The sequence below is a fragment of the Camarhynchus parvulus genome, chromosome 12, assembly GCF_901933205.1.
Source record: "Camarhynchus parvulus chromosome 12, STF_HiC, whole genome shotgun sequence".
NCBI classification, from domain to species: Eukaryota; Metazoa; Chordata; class Aves; order Passeriformes; family Thraupidae; genus Camarhynchus; species Camarhynchus parvulus.
This window is the reverse complement of record NC_044582.1, coordinates 11,187,295-11,199,426: the sequence shown is the minus strand read 5'-3', so window position 1 is coordinate 11,199,426 and position 12,132 is coordinate 11,187,295. Positions and strand designations below refer to the sequence as shown.

The following is a 12,132-nucleotide window of genomic DNA, read 5'->3' as shown; positions in this document are numbered from 1 at the left end:
GCCAGGGGCTGGGCCCAGGGGTGGGGGCAGCACGGGGGTGCGGGGCGCGGGGGGCCGCCCTGGGGCGCGGCGGCGGCCAGAACAGCATCCCGGGGAGCGGCGGGCTGGGGGGAGCGGGCACCGGGAATAGGAGAGTGGGGGGGGCACGGGGGACCGGCCCCACCCCTCCCGGTCCCCCGGCCCCCCGTGGGTGCAGGCCAGCTGCACGGGGTGGGGGTCACCGAGCCCCGTTTGCCCTGAGATTCGGCGGGGGAGCGGCTGGCGGCACCGGCTCAGTCGCTCTCGCTGGAGTCGCTGCTCTGCTCGCCCTGCACCTTGTTGCGGTGCTGCATGGCGCGGTGGTAGGCGATCTGCACCGACTTGCGGATGTTGGACTTGCGGCCCTCCAGCATCTTCTCTTTGTCCAGGTCCTGGTTCACCCCCAGAGGCACCAGCTTCGTCCGGGGCAACCACTGCCTGTGGAGAGCAGGGGGCCACCTCGTTTGAGGGTTACAATCGTCTCTGGGGACCCCCCCAAAGCCCTCGGCCCCCTGGCCTTACCAAGTGCGCTTGTTGTCAAAGAAGAGGACAAGGTAGAGGTGCTCGCGTGCTTCCTGAGTCATCTGCTCCCCCAGCTTCAGCACCTCCAAGGGGGGCACGGGGATGGGGACCCCATGGTGGAACATGCCTTCCCGCGGCATCTTGGGGTCAATGATCTGCAAAACGAGCAGGGGAGGGCTGAGACGAGAACAGGGACCCCAAAAACCAGTCTGCAGGGAGGGGACATGGATTTCGGAGGTCCCTGTAACAGGCAGTACTCACCAACGCCGGGTAGGAGGGGTAGCCCCGGCACTTAGCCCACACCAGGTCCAGGGCATCCAGGGAAGAATCCTCATCCTCAGACAGCCACCCTGCACCACGCCCCATGCCCTTACGCACCACTGTACAGGAGGAGAGGGCAGTCAGCTGTGTCCCCCCAGGTGATGGTGCCAGCCAGGCACACAGCTGTGCAGCCACAGTACTTACTGCCGTGCCCCACACCTCGTCCCGTGCCCACGGAGTAGGACTCGTTCTCTGTCCCTGATGTGTCCTCACTGCTGTCCTCTGGGAAGTTCACTCGGGAGAAGGAGGGTTTCCCTCTGCCCTGCTTGGAGGGTGTTGTGCTGCAGAGACAGGGAGCAGAGCTATCAGCAGGACTCACATTAAGCTTCCAGAAACTGTTTTCCAGAGGGCCAGGGTGGTAAGACACCAGGGCTTGTGGCCTCCAACTGCCGGCCTTGGCACTAGGAAGGACTTGGCAGGGATACCAGGCAGAAAGGTGGGATGGTGCTTCTGCCAGGGTGCAAGCCAGACCCTCACCCAGTTCCACCTGGGAGGACCAGAAGATGTGTCCTCACCCAAATCAGAGGCGCAGGCAGGAGGCTGCTGGAAGGGCCAATGACAGAGCAGCCACTGTGCCAACAGGGAATTCCCTAGTTCATGCTTCCTACTGGCCCTTTGCTGCACACTTGCACCTTTAGGTTTTACATTAAAAAAGGCACAAACCCCACAGACTTCTTGGGGTTAACAGCTGAGCTGCAGGATGAACAAGATGGGGACCACCAAATGGGGTGCTCGTCCAGAAACTCAAGGCTGAGAGCTGCCCACTGCCACCCTGGGCAGCACTGCTGTCAGCAGAGCTGGGCCTGGGGCAGTACCTGGTGCGGTCTGAGGCAGCACTGCTGCTGCTGCTGCTGCTGGACTCCGAGTCGGAGCTGCTCCGGGGAAGATTGCAGTCATTGCGGTACACCAGGAAGCTTTTCTTCACGGGCTGGTTCCCGCTGCTGAAACCGTTGGCTGGCAGGTCTGAAAAACACCCCAACAAAGAGCATTACCACTGCACCAGAGCCTGCCACGTGCTGCCAGTGGGACCACAGGTGCCCAGCTGCACTCACCCATGGTAGCGTCCTCTGTGGATTTGTCACTGTCACTGTCGGAGCTGGAGCTGGGCCGCGGGCTCCGCCCTCGCTTCCTCTGCCGCTGGGAGGACCCCATTATTGGGAGCTGGGGGGGCCCAATGGGGCTGCTCCCATGCCCAGGAGGGATCTGGCTGTCTCGATTCTTTGGGGGGCGTCCTGGACGTTTTGGAGGGCCTGCAGTTTTAGGGTTCTTCTTGGAGAAGAGCACAGAGGTCCTCCTGCCAACTTCATGTGCTGGGGTAGAAGAGGAATTGGGACCCAGACCTGGAAGAGCGAGAAGGTGTCAGCTGCAGCCCGGATGGCAGGGACTGCATGGCAGCGGTATCACGAAACAGCTTTGTTTCTGGGGAACATGATCTCAGAAGATCCTCCCTCACTGTAGGAAGAATCTGCTTTTTCAGTGTTTAGATGAGAGGATTGGGATGCAGAGGTGGCAAATGCCCAGTGACACATGGTAGCTCTGCCTGGTGCTTTTGCTGTTCTCCCGACAGAGCCCAGCTCAGCATCTCCATCCAGGGAGCTGGCAGCTGGCTTGTTCGACTCTCAGCCCTGGGACAGCATTTGGAGTTCAGTAGTCACTGCTGCTGCAACTCCCTCCCATGCCCTCTGGCAGGAAGGGACATCAAAGGCAGCCTTCTCCATAATGCCCCTAGAAACCAGGCAACATGGCCAAGCTAGTAGGTCCTATCAGAAGGAAACAATCCACCTCATGCCCCACAGAGATCACAGCTGGAACTGTGATCTCTGGAACAGCTTCCAGTTCCTTGACTGACAAAGAGATGAATTCACCAGGTCACTGCTGACCGCAGCTGTGAACATCAACAACCTGCCAAACCCTACCCAGGGGCAAACACATCAGGCTGTGGCTGTTCCAGACACAGGACATGGCCTCCTTCATCCAATCCCCCCTGCTTGGCTGGCACAGCTCACTACAAACTATCCAGTGAGAATGCTGGGAGGGGGGCTGGGGAGGCACAGACATCATACTTGACACCCACGCTTAAGGGAGGCACTACAGGAAACAAGGAGTCCCCAGAGGAGGATGTGGGATAAGGGACTGTCCCACAAGAGGCCACCTGCCTCATTCCCATGGAGGAGTGAAGAGCGAGATGTGTGTGGGGAGTTGCCCACACAGTCCTGCCTAAGGAGGCACCTGCCAGGGCAGCCTCTCCCCAGACAGACCTGTCCAGAGGCAGCTCTCCATGGCTCCTCAGACTGGCAATTCTGGAGGGAGTATTACCTTTGCCAGTCTCCTGGCTGCTGCTCTCCTCTGCAGCACTGTCTGTCTGCAGGTCCTTCTCGCAGGGGTTGTGGGACTGCAGGACTCCCCTGGCAGAGGAGCTGTGCCGCTCCAGCCCCTCCCGGCCCAGGTCCCGCGGGTGAGCGAGCTTCCGCCGCAGCACTGTGATCTCCTTCTTGATCATCTTGGCCCGGCGGGACCGTCCTATGCTCTGCTTGCCAGCGTTGACCTCGTCCAGCCGCTCCAGCAGGATCTTCAGCTGCTCCTCCAATGGCAGGTGCTTCTGATTCTCTGAGAGCAGCAGCCGCACATCTTCTGGGGAAACAAAGAGGAGCAGATGGATGAAAGAAATCGGGAACTCCAGTGGAGCTCCTCTACCTGAGAGGGTGAAGAAGGAGCTGGCATGGCACCAAACACCTGTAGACCCTTTAGGGAAGTTATCCTAAAAGACCAAGAGAAGGAGCCCTGTGGGAACTCAGGCAGTTGGGACTACTGGAGAAAGCAGGCTGATCAGCAGTGTGGAGAATACTGGGGTTCACATTGTCTGGAACAAGGATGTAACAGGAAAGAAAGGACACACAGACAAACCACAGCCTAGAACCAACCCAATGGGGCTGATAAGTACCTGGCTAGCAAAACCACCAGGTCTCCAGGGACTGGGGACACACAGCCCAACATTCGACTTAACCTCCCAGAAGAGGCAGGTCAGACTCTTGGGTGCCTTGACTCTGCCCAGGCTTTACCTTTCAGTAGCCCTCTTACCCCAGGGCAGGGACTGAGTACCCACCATCCTCAATGTCTTGGATCTGAGCCTCTTCCACTGTGACACAGTGGGGGAAGTGCATGCCAGTCTCGAAGTCAATGCCCATCTTCTCTGCCTGCCGGCGAGCCTGCCGGAGCACGGCACCTCCCTGCTCCCGCAGGCGGATGGCTGCCCGGTAGAAGATCGTGTCTTTGGCATTGTATTTCAAACAGTTGTTAATGATCAGGTTGAAATCCTCCTCAAAGTCATCGAAATTCAGATAGCGATAGGCTTCTAGATTTTGCTTCATTGTCTGAAAATCCATTGGCTTCTTGATGTGATCCAGGTAGTCTGGGACCTGCATGAGGAAAGAGCCAGAGTTAAGAGCCCAGGAGCCACAGTTAGCAGTACCTGCTCCAAGAAAACAGTTGTTAGAGGAATCAGGTATCACTCCCTGTGCTCTGCCCAAATGCACATCGGGGAATGCCGTCTGCTTTTGCAGCTTGAGGAACAGCAACGCCTCCGGACTAGGAAGCCCATGTGCTGTGCTCAACCTGTTAGAGCGGATATGCACTCTGAAGCGTTTTTACAGCTCCAGCACACATGCCAGCATCCTGTCCTCAACTCCTGCCTGCAGGCAGCTGGGATCCAGTATGCTACACGTTATTCCCTGGAGAGGGTGCTGCAAGTGCAGCCCCAGGGGTGAAGGTGAGTGCAGAAAGGTAAAGCAGAGCTGTCCAAGTGGCAGGTGAGATGGTGCAGCCTTCCTCCCCATCTGCTAAGATGCCTCCATGCTGACCTGCTGCCAGAACCTTGCAGAGACCATGTGGAATTTTGCCATGCTCCCAGACAGGGACTCAGTGACAGTCTCAGGAATTATCTCCCCTTCCTGCAGCAGTGACACTCTAAGGGTCAAACCCATCTCCGTGCTGTGCTCAGTCATCTAGCAGAAGCCTTCACAAGAGGACAGGTAAAAGCAAGCTGACTGCTAAGGGCTGGCACTTTGCCTTTCCCAGTGGGAATCCCCAACTGATCACAGACCCTGGGGTGTCACCAGTAACACACACAGAGGAAGAGTCAAGTGCTGTGCCCCAGCTGTCACCAGCTCAGCTGTTCTGCATTTGGCTCACCCAGGAGGGGCACTGCTGCACACCCGCTCTGGTGAGCAAGTGGTGCTGGCATGAGCCAGCACCAGGCTGCTCAGAGTTCTTCTGGACCAGAACACACCCTGGGCAGCCCTTGGCACGAGCAAGGGACAAGTTTGAGTGAAGGAGAAATCTGGGGAGGGGGTTCTTACTTCGTAGATTTCTGTTACCTCAGACAGAGGGACCGGCTCACTGAAGATGTTGCCCGTGTCTTTCTCCTGCAGCTGCTCAAGCGTCTTGCGGAGAAGGATGAGGAAGGGGGTCAGCTGCATTTCCAGTGCCACCTGCTGCACTTTGATCTGAAACAAAGGAACAGAGCGGGGCTGAGCCCCTGGCCCTAGCCAGGCAGTGGGGACTGTCCCCAGGGAGCAGCAGTGCAGCCCTGCAGGACAGCAACCCCCCTCCTCTCCTTGCTGAGGGGTAGGGAGCACCCCTCAGCCCCGTTTCTGGGGGGCAGAGGTGAAACACTGGCTCCAGCCCCTATGCGTCCCACCTGTGCCTTGCAGAGCAGCCACCTTTGCTCGGAGCCATCGGAGCAGAGCGCAGCACAGCCGAGGGGACCCCGGCACACCTAGAGCACCCTAAGGAGCCCCTGCTGATGCCCACCCAGCCGCTCCCCAAGGAGGGGCAGTCGTTACCGTCTCTCTCTTGAGCTTCTCCCGCTTGCGTATCAGCTCCACCAGCAAGCGCGCACGCTCGAGGTCATGGCGCAGGCGCTGCCATGACTTCAGCTGTTCCTTCAGGGCCCAGTTCTTATCCTCAGTGTCTCTCTGTGGGAACATCAGAGACCATGAGCTGATAGAAGATGTGCTCCCATCTCCACCTTCCTGACTGTGTGCTGGGGCTCTTCTCTGGCAAAGGGAACCACCATGCCTGACCTGCTGGTGCAGCAAAGGTCACAGGTCCTTTCTTGTAACCTAGGCAGGTGATTCAGTCTCACCTCTGGCAAGAGCTAAATACCTGCCCCTTGGTCATCAAGCCCTTAGGATGTCAGGAGGTGAACATCCTGAGCCTCTGGAAACACCCTTCCTAACATGACTGACTGACTGCCTGCAGCTGCCCGAGAGGTCTGTGTTGCTGCTCACAGCTCTGACAAAGTGCAACAGCTCAAAAAGGAAACAACAGCTCTAGTTGCTTTAATTTCTGGAGCACCAAAAAGATTACAGCTTTTAACCTGCCATAGCCAAAACTGAGCAGAAGCAGCCTCAACTCTTCTCCAGCAAAAATAATAAGAGCAAACAAAGGTAGGAGAAACTCCTGCCCAGTCACAGTCATCAGAGGGCTCAGAAAGAAAGATTTACAGCTCAGATGGGGAGCCAGAAGAAAAATCTTCCTCTCTGGCACCAGATTTCACATCTGTGAAGTGCTGACTGTGGGCACCCAGAAGGAGCACTCTTGGAGCAGTATCAGAAGCTAGAAGAGAGGCCTTGGTTCAGTCCAGACTGTTTCTGGAGATCCCTGGCCATCTCTCTCAACACTGCCTGGCACAGTGGCCTCATATTAGAGCCATTTCTGACAGGTTTGCCATCACTACTGGCTAAATGCAAGCACAAGAAAGGAAATACCTTCAGCGTGGCAGCTTGAGAGGGCAGGATTCCCTTCTTGTGGCAGGCTGCCAGTGGCGTCGCTGCCTGGCAATTCTCTGAACACTGAGAGTGGAGGAGAAGGTGAAGCAGCAAAAGCAGCTGGGGCTGCCCTTCCCTCATCTGAAAGCTCATACACCTGACCCCCATTCTGCACCTGCAGGCATTGCATGCAGCAAAGGCTCCAAGCCCACAGCTCCAAAGGCGCAGGAAGCATGCACACAGCCAGGGTTCCCTGCAGCCCCCCACCAAGCAGCCCTTACCTGGTCGCAGTTTCTCTGTGACTGCAGGTGTGTCTGCAGGCGGCGGAGCAGGGGGACACCATTGCGGGACTGTCTCTTCAGAGTCCAGTAGCTGTGCAGCCTCTGCATGAACTGGCTCTTCCTCTGGATGGTTAAACGGTTTGTAATCTTACTGAGCCTGAGGAAAGGAGAAGAACCACAGAGTCCATCAACAAATCAAGCCTGGCTGCTGCAGGAGAAGCCCTGGCTAGGGACAAGTAGCAGCAAGGCCATCCCAGCAGAGCTGAGAAACTCCTCAAGCAGAGAACATCCTTTTATATGGCAGGACTTTCTGTAACACCAAGTAACACAGCCTAGGCACAACAGAGGATGCCAGGATATGTGCAGCCTTGCCTCCCCACAACACACTTTTCCTTTCTACTTCCTGTCAACTTTTGGGCAAAGCCTGGGGCAGGTTGGAGTGCAAGACAGCCACACTGGGGGCTGGACCTTTAACAGCTCCCATGGTCCCTGAGACCACAAGTGTGATGGTGCTACTACCCCAAAACCATTATTTACCTGGCTGAGGGCCACTTGCTGTGACGGGGGGGGTCTGGCCAAATGCTACCAGAGAAAACTCAAATCCTGGCAAAGCACGAGGAGGGAGCAGGAGGCATGAGTACAACACACATCCCATCCAAGACTATCCTGAACGGCCCAGAACCACAAAAGGGATTGCTTACTTCCTACAACAGCAGATAGTCTGAAGGGGCTGGGACAGCCTTGCTCAGCAAAGTTGGACAGAGATGCCCTGCTAGTAGAGTGACAAAGGGATGAACCCTCAGCATCTCCCCACCTCCCAGGGACAGCTCTTCCCAAGGGATGACCCAACCTGCATCAGCCTCAGCTGAAGAGACTGGGGACAGCAGCCTCATATGCCATCACTGGCCAAGCACAGCTCCCACAGGAAGTGTCATTCTGGCAACAGCCCCTGAAGAATAATTAATCCCAACAGGATTCTAGCTCAGTATATTTTCGCTGTGAATGCAATAGCAGCAAGACCCTACAAACTGCCAACATGTCCACACATAAGAAAAAGATGCTCTTGTTATGGAGCAAGCCCCGAGTGAGCAAAAACATAAGTCTGGGACACAAACAGACCATGGTAAAAAGCCAGCAGCCTTGTGGCAGACCTGCCTCCCCAAGTCACCAGAATGCTGCCCAGAGAGCACAGCCCACGGCTTCCATGTGCTCCTACCCAAGGGCATAGGAGATAAGTCTTGAGGGTCTAAGGGTCTTGACAGTGTCCCATGGTCACAGCCCCAGCACAGCTCCTGCCACAGGAAGGAGAGCTCAGCAGCTCAGGATTGGTAGCTCACCACCACAAAGGCAAATGCTTCCATGCCCAACCTGTGCTCAACAGGGTGTCGCCTGCTGCAGGGTGACAATGAGATACAGAAACATCCTAGGATGCCCTTATGTGCTTTTACATGCTGCTGAGGACTTCCAGAGTAATAAACACTGATGAATTCTGGCAAGGCTCTTAGATGCTCTTTTTTTGGAATTTGTGGGTCAGACCAACAATCTAACAAGAGCAAGGCACGAAGCAGTTGCAACTGTAACTACAGGGTGTTTGCACCTTCCCATGAAACCACAGGTTTGGAATGTGACAGAAACATAACCCCTCGTGAGGCCTCACACTGAGGAGTCAGCCTTAGGACCGTGGTGTTCCTTGGCAGGCAGGATCCTGGTGCTCTCCAGCCACCCCTCCTCACAGACAGCTTTCAGCACCCGTGGCTGCCCGGCCCTGCTCCAACAGGCAGCGCTGAAAGGGAGCAGCAGCTGCTGTGCCTGGCAGAGAGCACTGAGGAAGCCCAGCAAGGAGTACGTGGCTGCTGGGATGGATGAGCTCTGCTCAGCAGAGCACAGGGATCCTGACTCCAAACCTCTCTGCTCCAGAGCCAAAATAACCCCGGGATTAGCCTGTTTCCCAGGCCTGAATCACTCCCACACTTGTCTTTTGCCTGACACAGCCTCAGGAGAGAACAGACCTCAGCAGAAAGGAGAGCAGTTCCCTCCTCCTCCCCGCCTCCTTTACTCCAGTGCCTGAGGTCAGCGCAACAGGAAAGGAGTGCTGGGAACCTCCAGCTGCTTCCTGACTCATCCGGCCAAGTTCGTTCTCTACTGTTAAACTAACAGCAGCTATTTCCTGCCCTGCCGAGGGCCCAGACACCTTTGCAGGGCAGTGCATGGCCCTGCCTCTCTGCAGGACTCCCAGAGGAAACCACCACAGCCCTCTGCAGCAACAGAGTGAGAACTACCTGTGCAAAAAGCTAGGGAGGGGAATAGGATAATGCCCACATGGGAAGGAGGACACAAAGCATGGAGGAAAGGAGAAATTTCTCTCCAGTCCAGAGAGGGCAGCAGGTCGTACCTGTGGGGGGGGATGCAGGGCACAGAAACCACAGGTGCTGCAGCTCGTTTCTCTGCCAGGATCTTCCGTGCCTTCTTCATCTTAATTCTAGACTTGGCCTTTGCTTTTTTGACTTTCTCAGAACTCCAGCCCTTCCCCTCCTCCTCTTCCTCCTCATCCTCCTCCTCGCCCTCGCTGTGGGAGAGGGCGGGCAGCCTGCGCACAGAGCCTGGCGGTGTGTGGATGTCGCAGTAGGCGGTTTTGCGCACACTGAAGGAGGTACCGTTGGCACCCGTCTCCCTGACGGGCTCCATCTTCATGTACAGCCCGGCCTGCTGGGCACAGGTGACATGGAAGGCAGTGTAGCAATTGGCTTTGTGACACTGGATGCAAGCCCCAGAGCCACGCTGCTTGCAAATGTAACAGGTCAGCTTCCAGCGTGCGGGCGGGATGTGCTCAATGCTGTCGATGGGCTCCAGGAAGACGGTGTTGGCAAAGCACACCTCGGGGATCCAGAGGGCACAGACCACGTGTGCCCAGCGCCCATCGTCCGTCTGCTTGAAGGCCCCCCCCTTGTTTGGGCAGAGGGCGCAGTCCACGGCACGCGAGGGTGACTGCAGGCACCGTCTGCAGAGCCACTGTCCCTCGGGGATGTAGGGCACCCCATAGCACTCCTGGTGCACAGCCAGGTTGCACATGTCGCAGAAGAGGATGACGTTGCTGTTCTGACACTCCCCGTCATTGCAGATGCAGCAGACAGCGTCCTCATCCACCAAGGTGTTTGGGTCCCCCTTGTTGTGGCTCTCAAAGTAGGACTCCTTCTCTAGGCGGTCCATCAGGTACTCAAAGATCTCCTGGGGAATAGGACTCACGCCTTCGTTCTTCCGCCTCTCATTCATGATGTCCAGCCAGATGTAATCCTCCTCATCCATGTCGTACTCCACCTCCTCATCCAGCTCCTCTGCCGACTTCTCAATGTACCTGGAAGGACAGCATGGGAAAGTAAAGGCATGTTTGACACATTTGGAGCTGCTGAGCCCCAACTCCAGGATTTGTCTGTGACTGAGGGAATGTTCAAATGCTCCAGCTGAGCCTTAAGCCAAAATAAAGAAACAGGGACAAGGCAGGAATGTGCAGAAGCAGAAGGTGCTGCTGCACCCTGACTAGCACAGTGGCACAACAGCAGCTTGGAGACAAAACAACACTGGTCTAAGGAGCAAGGTCAGGCCTTGGAGACTCATCAGTGCAAGGAGGGGGCCTGCATGGGCCACCCAGCAAGTACCAGTGCTCTGGAGGAAACAGCCTCACAACCAAGACACAATAACCACGCATGGAGGTGCTATGTTTCATTAATTCTGGTTAGGGAGCTCTGTTAACTCCTGCCTGAGGTATTAACTGGGGCCACTGCATCCACCAAATCTCTCACAAAGTACTGTAAGAAAACAATTAAGAAGTATGCCCACAAACAGACAAATCCTACAGGTACACTTTGGTGCTGAAGGGCTCTGAAAATATCTCAGCATACCTCCAAGACAGACTGAGAGGCAAAGGACACATTTGGGTTTTGTTTTGATTTTAAGTGCTGTTCCAGCAAGGAAAGAGCGCAGCAATCAAACTGCTGGCAATGAGCTAAGCAGCAACTGAGAGCTCTGTAGATTCACAGACCTCTCAGAACTGTGATGTGACACCAGGCAGAGCACCAGGAGCCTGAGGCCATGGAACAGCCAGTTCTGTGAGACCTGGGAGAGGCAGACAAAGGCCATTTCCAGGAGCCACAGGCAAGCCACTTGAACGGAGTGGGGCCAATTCCGCCTCCAAACCCAGGGCATGAGCCTAGGAGTCTCCTTGCACCCAGCCACGGACAATACCTGTAGTACGAGGTGGGACGAGGCGGGGCGTCAGGGGTGTCCTGCTCCAGCTCTCGGTACACCACCTCGGGCAGCTTGGGGGTAGTGCTGGCCGAGGCGTTGTGGTGATGGTGGTTGGAGTCCTTGCGCTTCTCCTTGTTCTTGTGCTTCCCAGATTTGGGCGGGACGCTCTGCGTCTCCGTGTTCTCCTTATTGCTCCCATTCTCGGGCACCTCCTCGGGAACATCCTCGTCCTCGGACACCACGTCGAGATTATCGAAGATGCTGATGCGGTGGACGCGGCCGTGCAGGTCCACCTCCACCATGCGCTGGGCCTGGGCGTAGGTCATCACCTCTCGGCCGGGCGACTGGGAGGTCTCGGAGGGGCTGGGCGACTGCTTGTTGGCGGCGCGGGCCTGGCGCCCCTTCTTCTTGTGCTTGCGCAGGGGGGTGTGCTGGGGCAGGGGCGGGTTGTCGTGGTCATAGTGGTACAGGTGGTACTCGATCCCGCTGTAGCTCTTGTAGATCTTGCGGCAGGTGCCCACGGGGCACTCGTAGGGCGGCTTGGTGGCCCGCAGGTTGTGGCAGAAGGTCTTCACGTCGAAGTCTACGCCCATGGCGGGGCCGCGGGGGGCCGAGGCCGGGCCGGGCCGGGCCCCCCCCCCCCCCGCCCCCTCCCCGGGCCCCCGGCCGCCCTGGCCTGGCTCCCCGCTGCCCGCTCCTTCCCTTGCGGCGGCGCTCCCCGGCGCGGGGCCGCGCTCAGCGGGCGGGCGGCTCCATGGGCGGCGGCGGCGGCGGCGGCGGGCCCGGGCCGGCCCCAACAATGGAGCTGCGGCGGCGCCTGGCGCGGGGCGGCCCTGGGTAAAGCGCCGCGCCGCCCTTAGCAACCGCACTTTCGCCACGGCACCGCCGGGCAGCAGCACCGGGCGGGACCAGCGGCAGCGAAGACGGAGAGGACGGGGAAAGCGGCGGCGGCAGCGACGATAGCGCGGGGAGGCCACGTG

General features: G+C 57.5%; 1 protein-coding gene across 4 annotated transcripts; it reads right to left on the bottom strand.

The window, feature by feature from the left end:
- Nucleotides 1-28: 28 nt before the first annotated feature.
- On the bottom strand, nucleotides 29-11,781 carry BRPF1 (bromodomain and PHD finger containing 1). Of its 4 annotated transcripts, none has more exons than XM_030957088.1 (14): nucleotides 11,150-11,781; nucleotides 9,303-10,262; nucleotides 6,911-7,067; nucleotides 6,630-6,713; nucleotides 5,703-5,834; nucleotides 5,235-5,363; nucleotides 3,965-4,277; nucleotides 3,178-3,492; nucleotides 1,914-2,201; nucleotides 1,677-1,824; nucleotides 1,006-1,142; nucleotides 802-920; nucleotides 541-695; nucleotides 29-456 (listed from the first exon to the last, which is right to left on the bottom strand). In XM_030957088.1, exons 1-14 carry the CDS (start codon nucleotides 11,743-11,745, stop codon nucleotides 273-275), a joined length of 3,717 nt encoding a protein of 1,238 aa, XP_030812948.1. In that variant the 5' UTR covers nucleotides 11,746-11,781; the 3' UTR covers nucleotides 29-272. The 4 variants fall into 4 exon arrangements, with proteins under 4 accessions (XP_030812948.1, XP_030812950.1, XP_030812949.1 ...); XM_030957090.1 differs by having other exon boundaries at nucleotides 1,021-1,142; XM_030957089.1 differs by having other exon boundaries at nucleotides 3,178-3,489.
- Nucleotides 11,782-12,132: the final 351 nt, after the last annotated feature.

Bases quoted from the DNA above. Each gene is read 5' to 3' on its own strand.
- BRPF1 (XM_030957088.1), bottom strand. From the start codon at position 11,745: ATGGGCGTAGACTTCGACGTGAAGACCTTCTGCCACAACCTGCGGGCC. The intron at 7,068-9,302 runs GTACGACCTGCT...TCCTTTCCTCAG, and splicing joins CCCTGCATCCCCCCCCACAG to GCTCAGTAAGATTACAAACC. The intron at 3,493-3,964 runs GTGGGTACTCAG...TTGTTTCCCCAG, and splicing joins GATCCAAGACATTGAGGATG to AAGATGTGCGGCTGCTGCTC.